Raw genomic sequence first — 15,359 nt, forward strand, 5'->3', positions numbered from 1 at the left:
GTTGAACTAATCATGCAACATTCATTCCCTACTAATAAATCTACAACACTTAAAATATAAATCCAGGGACATTAAATGAAATCCAGGGACATTCCAGGGATGGATTTTGTCCGGGGACAGATTTGTAAATCCGGGGACTGTCCCTGGGCAGTCTGGTAACCATACCTTAGGGAATTAGTACTGGCAGCAGCAGTGCTGGAGGTTGGTGACAGCTGCCCACCATTTTAATTACCCTAAATGTCCCTGATGTCCAGGGCATTGGGGGCAATTAAAATGGACGCCTCTCGGATCCCAAGCACTAGAACCCTGCCCACCACCCAAGGATGCTGACAATGGCCCTGACTCCCCAGGAAGATGGATTGTCCTGTGTGAGCCTCATTGAAAAGAGATTGAGTTACTCTGTCAACTAAATCCAGCCTCTTCTGTCCTTGCTCTGTGAACCAGTCAAAAAAGAGCATTTGACTTGAATGGGGAAGACCCAGGTGGTCAAATCTCCATTCCGCTATGATGATCAATGAACAAACTTTTGGAGCCAATCGCTCTCTCACATCCTAACATTTTTGTAAGGATAGCACCCAGATGTGGTCCTACCATTAGGCAGAGGGAGTCAGCTGCCTCGGGCAGCACCAGAAGCCTCCCAATCATTTCCCCAGGGCCCCTAAACCTGTTTGCTCTCAGGTCTGATGGAAGATGTTATCCCGATACCAATGTTGGTAGTGGAATTCAACTGCTGGTCCAGCTGGATCCTTTACATAGAATTGGGTGGTTGGTACCATCTTGTCCTTTGCCTCAGGCAGCTAAATGTGGCAAACATGAAAATAATATTCATATATGCCCACCATCATTGAAGTGTCCACTTACGCATCACCTAAAGAGAGGATGAACGAGGACAGATTTGCATAGAAGTTGCATTTGCTATGCTTAGATGCAAATTTAGAAATAATTACTATAATTTAAATCTCATCAGTGGGGAGCAGTGACTCAGTGAACTTATCTGCTGTTACATGCTAACTATTGTTGGGCCCCTCCTCCAAGGCTCTCTCTCCAGGCTCATGGCTCTTTACCAGCCTTCAAAGAGCACAGACACCCTCTCCCCACCCCACCCCAGCCACACCGCCATTTGACATTTCTTCCGATTCAGCAGTAAACCGCTGGTTTTCCTGGGGAAAGCAGTAGGACAAAACACCCAGCCTCTTGGACCCCTGACTAGAAACCACAGGACAAATGGATGTGTGAGTGGACCCACACACTTTGGCAGGGGAGCAATACTGCTCAGCAGACTCACAGTTGGTTGCAAAATTGTACTCAAAGAACACTGTTCATGAGCGGCTCCTCAGCAAACTGCAGGAAAGCTCCAGAGGGCTGCTTCTAGGGCCCTGTCCCAGGCTTCAGCTGGACTCACACTGGACAGCCATCTCTTGGAGCTGCTCTGGATCTCTTGCACTGTTCAGGCAGTGGGGCGGTTTTTAATTTTAAATTGTTGTAACCCATCCTGGGACCTGCTGGCAAAGGGCAAGTGATAAATTTACTATTACTACATGGCCAGCAAGCAGTGGTGGCTGGTCCCTATTGGGACTGTTAGGGCAGAAGGCAGGGAGCCCAGCAGCAGGTGGCGCCAGAGCCAAGTCCTCCTACCTTTGTCACCCACCCCTTTCCTTCCTGCTGAGTTCCACAAGGTGCTACACTGAGACAGAGGAAGAAGAGGACGCTCACAACCAGTGCTGCCCCCTGGCCTAGTTGTAGGTAAAAAGGCAAGCAGGTCAGATTTGGCTGAGGGCAGACAGGGGGGCTATCTACCCACATGGACCAGCTTCTATTGCCTACAAAGCTCCCTCTAACTCTGCTTGGAAGGTGCTGCACACACAGAAATGTTGATCTCAAGAGAATGGCCTCTGTGACACATGGACCTCACTCTGTGCTGCTCCAACCTCCATGCTCCTTCCAGGCATTGCTACGCTGAGGAGGATGGTTGCCAAGAAGGGGCAAGGCAGCAAAACCAGGGCAAACAAACCTACCAGTAAGTCCATCCAGCTCCCAATATAAGCATCACTTCTGACACAGCTCCAGTGCACTCCTTTGAGAGCCCCAAACTGCACACACAGCAAGTCTAATATGTTTCTGGTAAAGTGGGAAAGGGATGCAGTGGCAGCAGCAAATAATCACCAGCTGGTAACTTGCTCCTTTCTCTGCAGATCATAGATTGATGCCACAGGCTAAGAGCCAGACTCACAACACCTCCACCCAGGCACTACCTGGAGGACCTTTGTAAAGAGCTACAGATGGTAACAGAGCATTCTCCCCAGCAGACTCCAAAAGTGTGAATTTTGAAGGACAGCTGTGTTTTGGTTTGCATATTGCTTCAAAAATGTTCATTCAATAGAGTTGCCTTTAAATGCCAACTGAATCAAATTTCTTTCCTCCACCCCACATTCACTTTGTATCAGTGTTCTGCCAATGTGGAGATGTCCTATATGTAGCAATTAGGTATTTTCTAGATTGTCTCCTCTCCTATACACCACCCCATATTTGCAACCAAGTGGAGAGGCCCACAGCGGCCGATGGTGCGATATGCAGCAAGAGGCACTCTCCACAGTGGCACTCTGACTGTGGAATACACAGATTTGATAGATGCCAACCCTTATGGGTTTTAGGCCTCTGGTACAGACATATTTTGGGACGCAGGTGGCGCTGTGGGTAAAAGCCTCAGCGCCTAGGGCTTGCCGATCGAAAGGTCGGCGGTTCGAATCCCTGCGGCGGGGTGCGCTCCCGTCGTTCGGTCCCAGCGCCTGCCAACCTAGCAGTTCGAAAGCACCTCCGGGTGCAAGTAGATAAATAGGGACCGCTTACCAGCGGGAAGGTAAACGGCGTTTCCGTGTGCGGCTCTGGTTCGCCAGAGCAGTGATGTCACGCTGGCCACGTGACCCGGAAGTGTCTTCGGACAGCGCTGGCCCACGGCCTCTTGAGTGAGATGGGCGCACAACCCTAGAGTCTGGCAAGACTGGCCCGTACGGGCAGGGGTACCTTTACCTTTACCTTACAGACATATTTATTTCTTAGAGATTTGATTAAGTTGCCTGTAAACGCTTTGTCACTCCCATGGTGATGTGATGCAATATGGCATGATTGTCAGATTTCACTTATTTTTATTATGTGCTCTGTATTTTTTCACTGTATCCTGATCTTGAATTGATTTTAATAAACTGTGTTCAACACAACATAGGAGAATACTTAGGTTTATTTTGTTCACTTGTTGCACAAGGAACGTGTCATACTGCTGTAACATTGGCCACACGGCTTCCTGCAGAGAAGCAGATCATCAATCCCAGCACCATGCCTTCCTTTGGGGCCGGTGACACCTTCCAGCACCACCTGCAGAGAGAGCAGAGTCTGTAGTTTCATTCAGCCACCTGAAGAAGCTCAGCTGCCTGCACCTTTTCAAAGTCCTAGAATTAAGAGCCAAACAGCACGCAGCAACGTGTGCGTCTTAAGCGTAAAGTTCTGCAGCACCATCTCTCACTCCCCAGGGTTTGAGACCCTTGCCCTGACTACAGTCCTGACACAACAGCAGAAAATACACCCCCCACCAACCCCCCCCCCTGCTTTTTGTCTTTGGAGGAAAGTTGCCATCGCTATCAGTAGCAGCCTCTCATCTCATTCAGGGCTCACAGCACTCCAGGAGTGTGATGCCACCGGAAGGTGCTCTGTTGCAGAAGGTCTTGTACAGTTACCATGCAATACAATGCAGCTTCAGCAGGAGATGTTCCCAGTTCTTGCTTTATTGGCCGAGGGAGCCAGCGTACAGCTTCCAGGTCATGTGGCCAGCAAGACTAAGCCGCTTCTAGCGAACCAGAGCAGCGCATGGAAACGCCGTTTACCTTCCTGCCAGAGCGGTACCTATTTATCTACTTGCACTTTGACGTGCTTTGGAACTGCTAGGTTGGCAGGTTGTTGGTTTTTTGTTTGTTTTATTTATTTTTATTTGTAGCCAGTATTATTACACAAAATTTAAAGTTCAGCGATGTCTGCTTCTCACTGGTTTGCTCTTGCATGCTTCTAATGAAGTCAGAATCACCTGGGTCAATGATGGTGAGTGTATACACTTTGTAGTACTTTCCACAAGGGCGCTGTAGTCTAAACCACAAAGTCTCTTGGGCTTGCCGATCAGAAGGTTGGCAGTTTGAGTCCACGCGGTGGGGTGAGCTCCCATTGCTCTGTCCCAACTCCTGCCAACCTAGTAGTTCAAAAGCATACCAGAGCAAGTAAATAGGAACTGCTGTGGCAGGGAGGTAAACAGTGTTTCCATGTGCTCTGGCACTCGTCACGGTGTCCTGTTGCACCAGAAGCAGTTTAGCCATGCTGGCCACATGACCCAGAAAGCTGTCTGCAGACAAACACTGGCCTGAAAGTAGAGTTGAGCACTACACTCCATGGTCAAGTTTGACTGGACTTAACTGTCCAGGGGGACCCAAGGGTCATCTAGTCCAACCCCCTGCAAAGCAGGAATCTCAGCTAAAGCACTCTTTACTTTTACCTTTAACTTTCCACAAGTTGTACCCAAATCAGTATTGTTACAGTGGGGCACACCAGTTTTCACCAACTTAGCATAGTACTAAGTCTCTGGTTTCCTTAGAGCTGGACAGCTGGACAGAGCTGGCTGTCCTGTGAGATCATTTTCAGAGTTAGTTTGTATCCCAGTACATATTTTCCACTTTTCTTAACCAGCTGAAGTCTAGAATTTATGGACTCTGGGACCTTTTTGTCTTCTTAGCGACCACCATCCTGTCGGCTCACATCGACTCTGCCATTACCAGAGATGCATTTTCCATAAAGGGTCTTCTTAAGCTATTCCAACCAGTTGTGTCTTGAAGGCAGACCATAAATACTTACCTGTAGCTCACAAGTCTTGGAAATGGCTACAGCCACCAGATGCCAGCCAGTGCCTTGATTCCCCCTCACAGACCACACTTTGTGCCATTCAGAGGAATTCCGGAGCATTATGTAGACGTTGATTTCACCTGCAAAGAGAAGGCCACTCAGAAACAGGCGTCATGCTGAATGATAAACCGCCACCAAGTAGCATTTTTAAAAGTTCAACACACAGAGATTTGGCACAAATGTTCAACACTAAGCTATAAATGTATTTTTCCAGTTTTGGACAAAATGCACACTAGGAGTGGGGAATCTAACAGGATTGTCAAATGGGAAACTGCACTCACTCACGGGCGGCAGGGAAGATAGGAGAGTACAGTGGTACCTTGGATTAAGAACTTAATTCGTTCTGGAGGTCCGTTCTTAACCTGAAACTGTTCTTAACCTGAAGCACCACTTTAGCTAATGGGGCCTCCCGCTGCTGCTGTGCCGCTGCTGTGCGATTTCTGTTCTCATCCTGAAGCAAAGTTCTTAACCCGAGGTACTATTTCTGGGTTAGCGGAGTCTAACCTGAAGCATATGTAACCCGAGGTACCACTGTAAGTGGATAATTATGCAAAGGGCCCTAAGTTTGCCCCCGATGGCACCTCCAGGTAGGTCTGGGAATGTTCCCCTTCAGAAACCCTGGAGAGTCACTGCCAGTCTTTATACAGTGGTACCTTAGTTCTCGAACTTAATCCGCTCCGGGAGTCTGTTCAACTCCCGAAACCATTTGAAAAACAAGGTGCAGCTTCCGATTGGCTGCAGTAGCTTCCTGCACTCAAGCGGAAGCTGCGGAAGCTGCGCCAGACATTTGGCTTCTGAAAAACATTCACAAACTTGAACACTTCCGGGTTTGCAGCATTCGGGAGCCGATTTGTTTGGGAGCTAAGCCGTTTGGGAAGGAAGGTACCACTGTATACAGTTGTATGAAAGAGCAACCAATGATCTCACTCCCCGTAAGGCAGCTTCTTATGTAGGCACCTCACTTAAAGATACAGGGAGCAATGTAGTTTTCTAAAAAGATGGTTGTTATGAAGGAGACAACCCATTGTGTTATGGCTCTAACTCCGGCTTCCAGACAGAATCCCCTCAACCACAGGAACTAAGGTGAGGTTGAAGGCAAATATGCAAAATATACCTTTTTCTTTTGCAGTAGGTGGCCTACCTACAGCCCATCTAAGAGAAGGACAATTCTGATACTAAACTTCTGCTGCCTTGTGGGACATCTTTGGAAGAAAAGTCTCAGGAGCAAACCCTACACCAATCCAGAGTGGAGTCCCTAAGATGGTTGAAAGGCTGTCTGCTTCCTTCCAGCACCTCCTGCAGCCAAGCTGGTGCCAAACGTACTTCTCTGCTTTCCTTTGGACCACGTCAGTGAGGCTGAGATGGGGGTCTTGTTGTCTGTAGAGCCCAGGACCTCCAGACACACCGCCTAGGATTGTGCCCACTTTGGTGCTGATAATGCAGCAATTTTACTTTATCCCTGAGGCACACTCTGTTGTTTGTTGAGACAGATAGATGCCAACAACAGGTTACCTACAGACTAAGGTGCTTGTGTTTCATTTATTCCAGACATAAAATCCCCCATCAGCACTAGGGCCTTAGAGAACTTTGGGTCACCCAGTTTTGGGAAATTGGGAATTAGGGTCTCAGCTGGCAGTCCAGAACTGTTGCACAAAGACAAGCCAGCCACCTACTGCCAGTCTCATCCACACACACTCCCTTTTATACATAAGCCACTTACTCATGAGAAGGTCCCCTGGGCTGTACCAGAATTTGAGGCACCTGATGCCCTGCACAGCTGGGCTGACCAGAACAGCCTTTTGACTAGAATTGTGGGCCAAAGGCATCAGGGAAAGGTAGCCACCTGGTGAAGAGATGACACAGGTATCATTTGGACCATCATGACCCTTCACATATGACTAACAATCTGGAGCTGATGTTGGGAAGCCACCCCACCCCACCCCACCCCACCCCACCCCACCCCACCCAATACAACCTGTAAATGGGATGGGAGGAAGAATGAGACATCAATCATTAAAATGTTCCCAAAAGCAGAGGTCACTGCCACGAAGCAAAATGAAGTAACTGCTTCTCACAGCAGAGGGAGGAACTCAACACCACCACATTTCCAGTTGCTTCATCAGCAGATTTCTACTTGCCATATAGAATTTTGCTCACAGGCCCATCTAAGTTCAGCACAAACAGCTGGGCCTGGTGAGCATTTAAGGTCCCCAACCCTAATCTGCGGGTTGCCATCGGATTGGATTTTATTCTGATCCTGATCTGATTTTAGGATGTATTTTAATTGATTGCCTTGTTTTATGTTAATGTGTTATATATTTGATGTTAGCCGCTCTGAGCCCGGTTTTGACTGGGGAGGGCGGGGTATCTATTATTATTATTTATTATTATTAACCTCTCCTATCCTCCCTCCACATGCTGTTCTGGAGCTCCTGACCCTCCAGAGAGGATACCAGAGGCAGGTGCAGTGGGGAACCCCCATTGTGTTTGTCATAGCCCAGGCGTTGGCAAGGTTTACCTCGCCTGGGCCGGTTCACTCCAGCAGAGATCCCTCCATGGGCCAGATCTTGTGTGTGCGCATGGCAGCGATTTCCAGTACCATGGAAGCGAGTCCCCATGCCATGCCACGCCGCACCGGTTTAACGCAATGTGTGGGGACTCACCGAGCAGGCAGCTCAGTTTGGGAGCGGCTTGTGGGCCAGTTAAACGACCATGGGCCTTAGGTTGCCTACCCCGTCATAGCCCTTGCAGAGGGCCAAAGTTTGACCATCACCAAGAGAGCTCAAGTGAAAGATATGGAAACTCCACCAGCCAGTTCTCCTGATGCAAGAGTCCTGCTGGATCTGACCAAAAGCTGCATATAGTCCAGCACTCAGTCCCACTTGTGTGAAAAGCACTCTCCCACTTGAGTTCTCCTAGCAATTGGGACCCAGAGACTTACTGAGAGCGCGGGTAATGTATAGCCCTTCTATGGCTGGTAGTCAGTAATGGTCTTATCCTCCGTGGATTTGTCCAATCCTTTTTTAAAGCTGCCCAAATTGGTGGTCACTACCACGATCTCGCTACAGTGAATCCCTTAAGCATTTCTTTTTGTCTGTCCTGAACTCCCACCACTCAGAAGACCCTGCAGCACACCCCAAAGTGGCGAAGGAGCTGCATGAGAGCGCAGGAGTCACTTACCACCTGAGGTTGTGCAAGGCATTCCAGGGGGGCTTCCACCTCCCCCAGGCCTAACGAGCTGCTCCTGCCCCTCTTCAAGCACCCAGTCCAGGTCATCCTCCTTGCTTTGCTCCCAGCCACACAAGTTCTTCTCAAAGGGACAAAAAGAGGTCAGAGGCTGTGGAGCTTTCACAGTTCCTGGGGGCCCCACTTGGTTATTTCCTGCCTTTTTCAGAGCAGAAGGCAGCCCTTGGAGAAGAGTGGACAACCTGGACATTCCAAATGGCAATGGTTCTGCTGCCTCCGTTATGTCTGCCACATTTTCAACTGGGGAAGCCTCATCCATATGGCCTATAAATTCATGATCAATTTCCTCTGGCAGAGCAACACTCAGAGATGCTGGAGTTGCCATTATCTCTGCTAAAGACCTCTTGCCAACACGGTGGGAGAAGTTAGGGTTGTCTATAGAGGACACCTCATTTTCCTTGGACTTCATTTTCTCTGTATGGTTTCCAGACATTTCCTCCAGATTCACTACAATTTGGGTCTTGGAGGAATGTCTGGGAAATTTTGTAGAGGGAGCCTGTAGCTCTCCGTTTCCCATTCCTACAAGAGTCCCGTTGCTTAAAGGAAACCTACTGTGTTCATACCCCACCTCTGGTCTTCGGGTTCCATGTTCAGGCTGGAATTGTGTGATTTTAGTTGCTACAGTATGCTCCTCATGGGATCCCAGGGTGGAAACTCCAATTGTAGCTGTCTTGTGCGATTCAGGAGCTAGTGTGCTGGCATAGATCTCTAAAGCAGTTTCTCCACTTTTCTTGGAAGATCTCCTTGTAGCCTCTTTTGCACCTGTCAGTAAGGTTGCCTGGTTTCCCCATGTGTCTAGAGGACTGGTACTGGATGCTGATGATGCTGACACCATGTCCACTGCAAGAATCTTTGCCATAGATGTCATGGTTTCTTTCCTGGGCTGGCTACTGGTAGGCTGTCCTCTTAAGTTTATGTGTTTGGGAGACTTTAGCGAGCCAATAGTCAGGAGCAGAGCCGTCCCTTCAGCAGCAACTTGGGGGAATCCTGTTGGTTCCATATCTAATGAGGGAGATTGTGCCCCATTTCTGCCAGCTGTGGCTTTCCAAGTAGGAGTTGTTGCCAAGTTCATCACATGGAGAGACATCTCTTCTGTGGTATTTGCTGGTTCAGTCATTTCCTCTTCTACAAGGGTTTCTTTAAGCTTAGAGGAAGGTTTTGTTTCCAAGAATTGTGTAGGTGGGCTCTCAGTCTTCATCACGGGTTCTGTTCTCCTCAAAGGAGAAGAGCTTTGGGGTCCCTTTAAAGCTGGTTTGCTAGAAAGCAAGATGGTGGATAAATTGAAAGAGCCAGCAGTAACAGATCCTTCATCACTTGCCACAGTCCTCTCTGGGGTCCTTGTCTGCATCAGTTGACTCACCATTGCTGATGAAGTGTGGTCTTTAGGAGGAGGACTTGTTCTTCTCACTGGCAGAGAGTCTGCTTTGGAGGTAGGGCTATGATCTCTCTTTTCTGATCCTGAATGTTCTAGGCTTGTAGTTTCCACTTTGGGCAACACGCGTGTGGATGTTAGTCCATATTCCGTCCCAGGTGAAGAGCCTGCCAATTCCCCATTGCATGGTCTTTGGGGTGCTGCTGCTCCTGGCCCATTAGGATTCCTGATCTGCACCACACCAGGGAGGCCAGTTGTTACTGAGGGGGTAGAAGAACGCTGCCATGGAGTACCTGCCACCCGGTATTTAGGTTGGGTGGACATCTGGTCCTCAAACGGCTCAGGGGAAAGCAAAGATGCTTTCCAATGAGTCTTGGCTTCTTCGGAGTGTCCAGTTCTAACTTCTTTTTCATGGCTCACCCTGAATTCTTGTGCTGTAGATGGCCACATTGTTGTAATGGACACTGTTTCTAAAGTGTGTTCAAATTCTTCCCCGTGTAGATCTGCAAAGGGGCCCCATCCTGGAATGTGGGCACTAGGGCCATAGACTTTGGTCTTGCTTGGCTGTTGCAACCATGAAGTTTTGTGTCTTGTTTCAGCGGGTCTAGGGGTGTGGGAGAGAGGAAGAGGAAATGTTCCCTCTGTAGGATGTACAGCCTGGTTGGTTTCCATTGCCAGTGAAGCCCAATCCTGTAAAGTGGAAGTTTGGCTTGGCAGTTCTGCATGGACAAGGGTCTGCTCCTCAGCCTCCAGCTCAGGTTCAGTAACTTGCACTAAGAGAGGCCCAGGTGGTGTGTGTGTTGTAAGTGCCTCTTTTCTGTAGCCCTTCCTGGCCAGCTGAGCAGCTGACCGATCAAACTGTTCCACTTGGGTCTGGTTGCTCTTTGAGTAAGTTGCTACATTTAGCTTGGAAACGGCAAGAGGGCCTATGACAGAAGCCCAAGGGGATGGGGCTCCAGCAGTTGCCTGACTAAGGTGGCTTTCCTGAGCCTCTGAACTTCCAAGAGAGGGAAGTCCCTGGGTAGCAAACATGCCAGGTTCCAATCTATGTCTTGTATACTGTTCTTTGCCGCTAGAAGATAGCACGTCGGTTGGCCTGCTCCCTTCCTTGGTGTGGAAGCTTTCCGTTTCCTTTTTCATAATCTCACTCTGGCTCTCAATTGTGCCAAAGCTTCCCAGGCTTTCCACTTCACTGTGTTTGGTTTCTTCCAGTCCCATCACACCGGAGGCTGTGATCAAGTTCCTGGAGGCTCTTGGAGAGGCTGTTGTGTATGAAGACCCTGCTTCAGCCTGGACTATGGGGGTTGTAGAAGCAGTGCTACCTGTTTCATTTCTAAAGATGCTTATGGTCTGAAGAAATAGCTCAGCCAGCTGTTTCCCAGTTTGGTTTTCCATTGCAGAGAAAGGGCGGTCCTCAGCTGGGCTTGGGGAACCATGTCTATCCTCGGCCTCACTGCTTCTCATTAATGGGGAGCTTCCAATCTCCATAGCAGTAGATAGTTCTCCGCTCACCATAGCAGTAGGCAGTTCTGTTCTATGCTCTATGTGCATAGCTCTTGTTCCAAAAGGTGTCCGGTCCAGAACTTTCTTACCAAGTCTTGTGGCAGCTCCCTGGACCGTTCTCATTGGAAAGGCGTCTGGGCTTTTGGTCAGAAAGGAAAGCGAAAGCTCCACCTCTGGAGCACTGCTTGTCGTTACTTCTACGGGGCTTTGGTCACTTGGTATGTCGACCTCCTCATAGCTTGGAGGCTGGCTTCTCAACTCCCTTGCACTACTGGTGGGATTCTGCAGAGTTTGCGGTTCAGAAGTCTTCTGGGCAACACCACTCACTGCCATTTCGCCAGATACGGTTTGATGCAGCATCTCTTCGGTAACCACTAGAGATTTTTCACTCCCTTCTGCTTTACCAGGGGTGTGTTGAGACATTGTCCTTTGCATTTGCTTCTTTGGCCCAGGTGACCAAACCTCCCTTGTCTGGGCTTCTGTGGTACTAAAGTTTTCACCAGCAACCTTGCTTGATGGTGTGATGGTCCCCAGAGGCTCTCTGGCAGGATGTGGCATTTCACTGGACGACGCTATAGAACTGAGATTCCAGGCAGTAGATAATTTGGGTTTGTTTTGCGTTGTATGGGGCTTAGGCTCACTTGGAATGAAGTCCATTACATTCTCTTTGATGACTTCCTTGGTAGATGTCTCTGAAAACAAAGCAATTAGAACTTCTGTCATTTATCATACATGTTCCCAGCCACATGTTCCTGTGTCATGCCACATGTCCTGTGTCAAAATCTTCCCAATTTCTTGAAAGTTTTCTTCCCCTTTGAAAGATGCTTCTGTGTTGTAGCCAACATTAGTCAAAGCAGACCCACTGAAGTCATTGGTTGTGTATGCAACTTATACTCAAAGCACATTCTTTCCCTCAAAGAATTCTGGGCACAGTAGAGTTTACAATTCCCAGAAACCCTTAAACTACAGTGCCCAGAATAATTTGAGGGAAAGAAAATGCTTTGAAGGTATAGCATGTACACAGCATAGACATGACTATCTCAGCTCCATTAATTTCAGTGAATCTTAGTTGGATACAACCCTCAATTACCGCATTCTCCCTCATTCTCAAGCCACTATAGAATTCTGGCAGGAAATTGTTCTGGATAATGTTTTTCTCCCCATAAACCTTTCTTCAGCAGTCTGCAGCCTTCCTGGCTGCTCAAACCTCCTGATCTGGAAAAGCTACATAGGAGGCATTATCTCACAGGCACCCAGGAAGGCTGCAGAGTACAGATCTTTGGTGAGCAGATTTGGAGAATGAAAGAAAGGACACACCCACAACACCCTTTGGCTAAACTCAGAAGTAAGGCAAGTGCAACACATCCCTTGCACCCCACCCATGAGAATTTCACCAAACTATTCTCCCTTTTGATAATGTGCAAATGCAGTTCCTTCTCTCATTAACTGAGGGAGAATGGCTTTTTAAAAGGCATAAGAAATTTAGCACAGCACTGCTTCACCCATTGTTAAGTTGTGTGCATCAAAAGAGATGTGTACATGAACACAATTATGTTTATCATGCCAGACACTTTTTGAAAATCATAGCTGGCTGCAGCTGGGGACACTCAAGAGCCAACCTGCAACTCCTTAGCTGTGTGGGGTAGAGAAACCAAGAAACTGAGGGTTCATTCAGACTTCTTTTAAAGCTCTGTGTCTGGGGTTTTTTATTATTTTTGTCCCAGTGCCTTCCCTGGGAAAACCCGCATTTTACTACTAAATCAAAGCAAATGGCCAACACATGGAAAACTCAATTGCATGCACGCATAAGCGTTCAAAATATAGGACTTGGGAAACTAAGCTTTGTTGAGTCTTCATTCTCTTACCTGGCTGTGCTGCAGCCTGAGAACATTTATAAAGCTTGTTGACTCTGGCAACATCTGAATGGCTCAGGTTCCACCTTTGTCCAAGAAGGGTCAGGGAACTGGAGAGTGGTGTTATGGTGGGTGAGCCAGACATGCTGAAGGCATTCCTAGTGGAGGCAAAGAACAAGATAAAGCAGTGTGAGTCACTCTTGTACATACACAGGTGGACGATTCTGGTTCTCTTTAACATAGCAAGGTGCTTTATATCTAGCTCCATCAAGCTTAGTACCGCCCACTCTGACCGGCAGCAGCAGCCCAGAGTCTCAGGTACAGAAGGGTCTTACCTGCTACTCAACCCTTTGAACTGGAATGTAAGAAGCTAAAAAGAGCCTGCTGGCGTCCAAGAACACATCCCGTCGGTGGCAGCCAGTGACTGGTATTCAGAAGCACTACTGCCTCCAAACTGGAAATCACCCATAGTCAGGATTCTTCATGCAAACAAAGTCATGGTCTCACCACAAGGGTCCCCATCACCAGCCGTCCCATCAGATAGCCAGTGTAGGTCACGTTCCTCAGACACAGTGGCTCAGACATGTCCGAAGGCTTACCAAAGAATATGCATGTAAGAACAAGGAGCACGAATGGCAGGCTCCAAACAGGTTGGAAAATTCTGCCCTTACTAGAAATGTACCTGCTTTTGCAGACAGTCACCCAGAACATGCAGCACCCCTTTGGCAATGTGGACATACCTGCCCTGGCCCTGCTCCACTGCCAACAAGAGGCAGCCCAGGGGGCTTCACATGTCCCCAATATTTTCTTTATAATACCTAGGAGCCTTCTTGCAGGTTTGCGTACCTGGCATAGTGCATTACAGAGGAGTAGTCATAATCCACCAGCATGTTGGTATTCCAAGACTTCATGAAGTTTATTTCAAAGCCTGTGAATCCAAGAAGGGGATTAGGTCTACAAGCAGGAGGGTCTCAGCAGCAGTGGAGAACAAGCATTCAGAGTCCCTGGTCCCACTACAGGGGAGGAAGTCCCAAGTCAATTTGATAGATTTGGCGTTAAAAGTGAATTGGGTTTAATTCCCCCCATCCCACCCCTAGTCCTGGCAGCTCAGCAGAGAGGCCAGAGAGCTGCATTTAGTCATTGAGCACAAGGTCCCCACCCCAAACAGCCTGGCAGCAGCTCTCCGGGTTTCAGGCAGGGGGTATTCCCTCCCTCACATGCTGGAGCCAGGGTCTAATGAGGCAGCCTGTTGTGGGGGTGCCCGGTCATGCCCCCTCAAAAAAATACACCTGGGGCCACACTGTGCCACTGCACAGAGCCAGCTAGAAAAGCCGAAGCAACCATTACCAGTCAAGATTTCATCCCAAGAGATGCTGATGTACTTGTCCCGGTCTGCTCTGGAGTGCTCATGCCAGAAGCCCACAACATGCATGAGCTCATGCAGTGCCACCCCCTTCCCCTTGCGGAGGCAAGCGGGCGCCAAGGAAACCACCTGCATCCCACCAATGCGCCCAACACTGGAGAAGCAGCTGGAGAGAGAGAGCGAAAGAGATGCGTTAAGAAGTTGTATTGCAACCAAACAACCTATCCCATGCCTAAGGAGCCAATGCTCATATGTTACTAGCCTGCCTATTTAAATATAGATAGCCGTTTTGTGGTAGAAAAAGCAAGGGAACACAACAGTACATAAAATCTGCATTGGAAATCTACAGAAAGGTCTAGCAATAAAAAGCAAAAGCAATATACTAAAATGGTAACAACCCTTCAGCAAACTCCAAGAGCCACAAAAAGCACAATGTTCTAGTAACATTGTGAAGTAATCTTCAAACCCATCAATGCAGTCGGCCTTTTGGATGTCGCTGGAGAGGAAATTCTACAACCATGGTGCCACCACTGAAAAAAATATTCCTAGTAGACAATGTCTTGTACTCAGCAGCATTGTATGCATGTTAATAGTCTTACAAGTGCTAAGTTAGGTTCTATTTTATATAAAAAAATAAGGATTCTAGGGTTGTAGTATTATAGCCATCCCACCTCTTTCGTATGCAGGTTCTGGGTGGTAGCAGCTGGTCCAATCAAGTGTGCTTCCCCCAGCCATGTCCACCAGTCACACCAGATCAGCTCCTTCATCCCTGATCATTATCATAAGGATTTGTGGGTGATGGTCTGTGTTCACCCACAAATCAATTCTCTCCCACTGCTGTATTTAAATATGCATTCCTAAAAGCTCAAAACAAACTGTTTTGAACCATGAACTGCATCAGAATATTTTATAAATACAACATCCAGCAAATAACCAACTTCTGATCCACAAATTAGGTCCATACATATGAAGTGCAGAAAACTTTATAAGCCAACACTCAAATTTGCTAACTTTTGACATGCACCCCCAAAGGAAGTTTTGGATTTGAAACCAGGACTTCAAAATTTGATTGTTCCTCATCTGTTCA

The 15,359-nt window shown here is 48.0% G+C and overlaps 1 protein-coding gene across 1 annotated transcript; it reads right to left on the reverse strand.

The window, feature by feature from the left end:
- Positions 1 to 3,219: 3,219 nt before the first annotated feature.
- Positions 3,220 to 15,039, reverse strand: ASTL (astacin like metalloendopeptidase; the record flags this gene model as incomplete). The annotated part of the gene is made up of 8 exons (XM_083512556.1): positions 3,220 to 3,369; positions 4,888 to 5,015; positions 6,656 to 6,778; positions 8,116 to 11,748; positions 12,922 to 13,067; positions 13,756 to 13,837; positions 14,257 to 14,438; positions 15,023 to 15,039. 8 exons carry the CDS (start codon positions 15,037 to 15,039, stop codon positions 3,244 to 3,246), a joined length of 4,437 nt encoding a protein of 1,478 aa, XP_083368682.1. The 3' UTR covers positions 3,220 to 3,243.
- Between the last annotated feature and the right edge of the window lie 320 nt (positions 15,040 to 15,359).

Source organism: Podarcis liolepis, assembly GCF_965112155.1.
Source record: "Podarcis liolepis genome assembly, chromosome: 7".
Taxonomy (NCBI): Eukaryota; Metazoa; Chordata; class Lepidosauria; order Squamata; family Lacertidae; genus Podarcis; species Podarcis liolepis.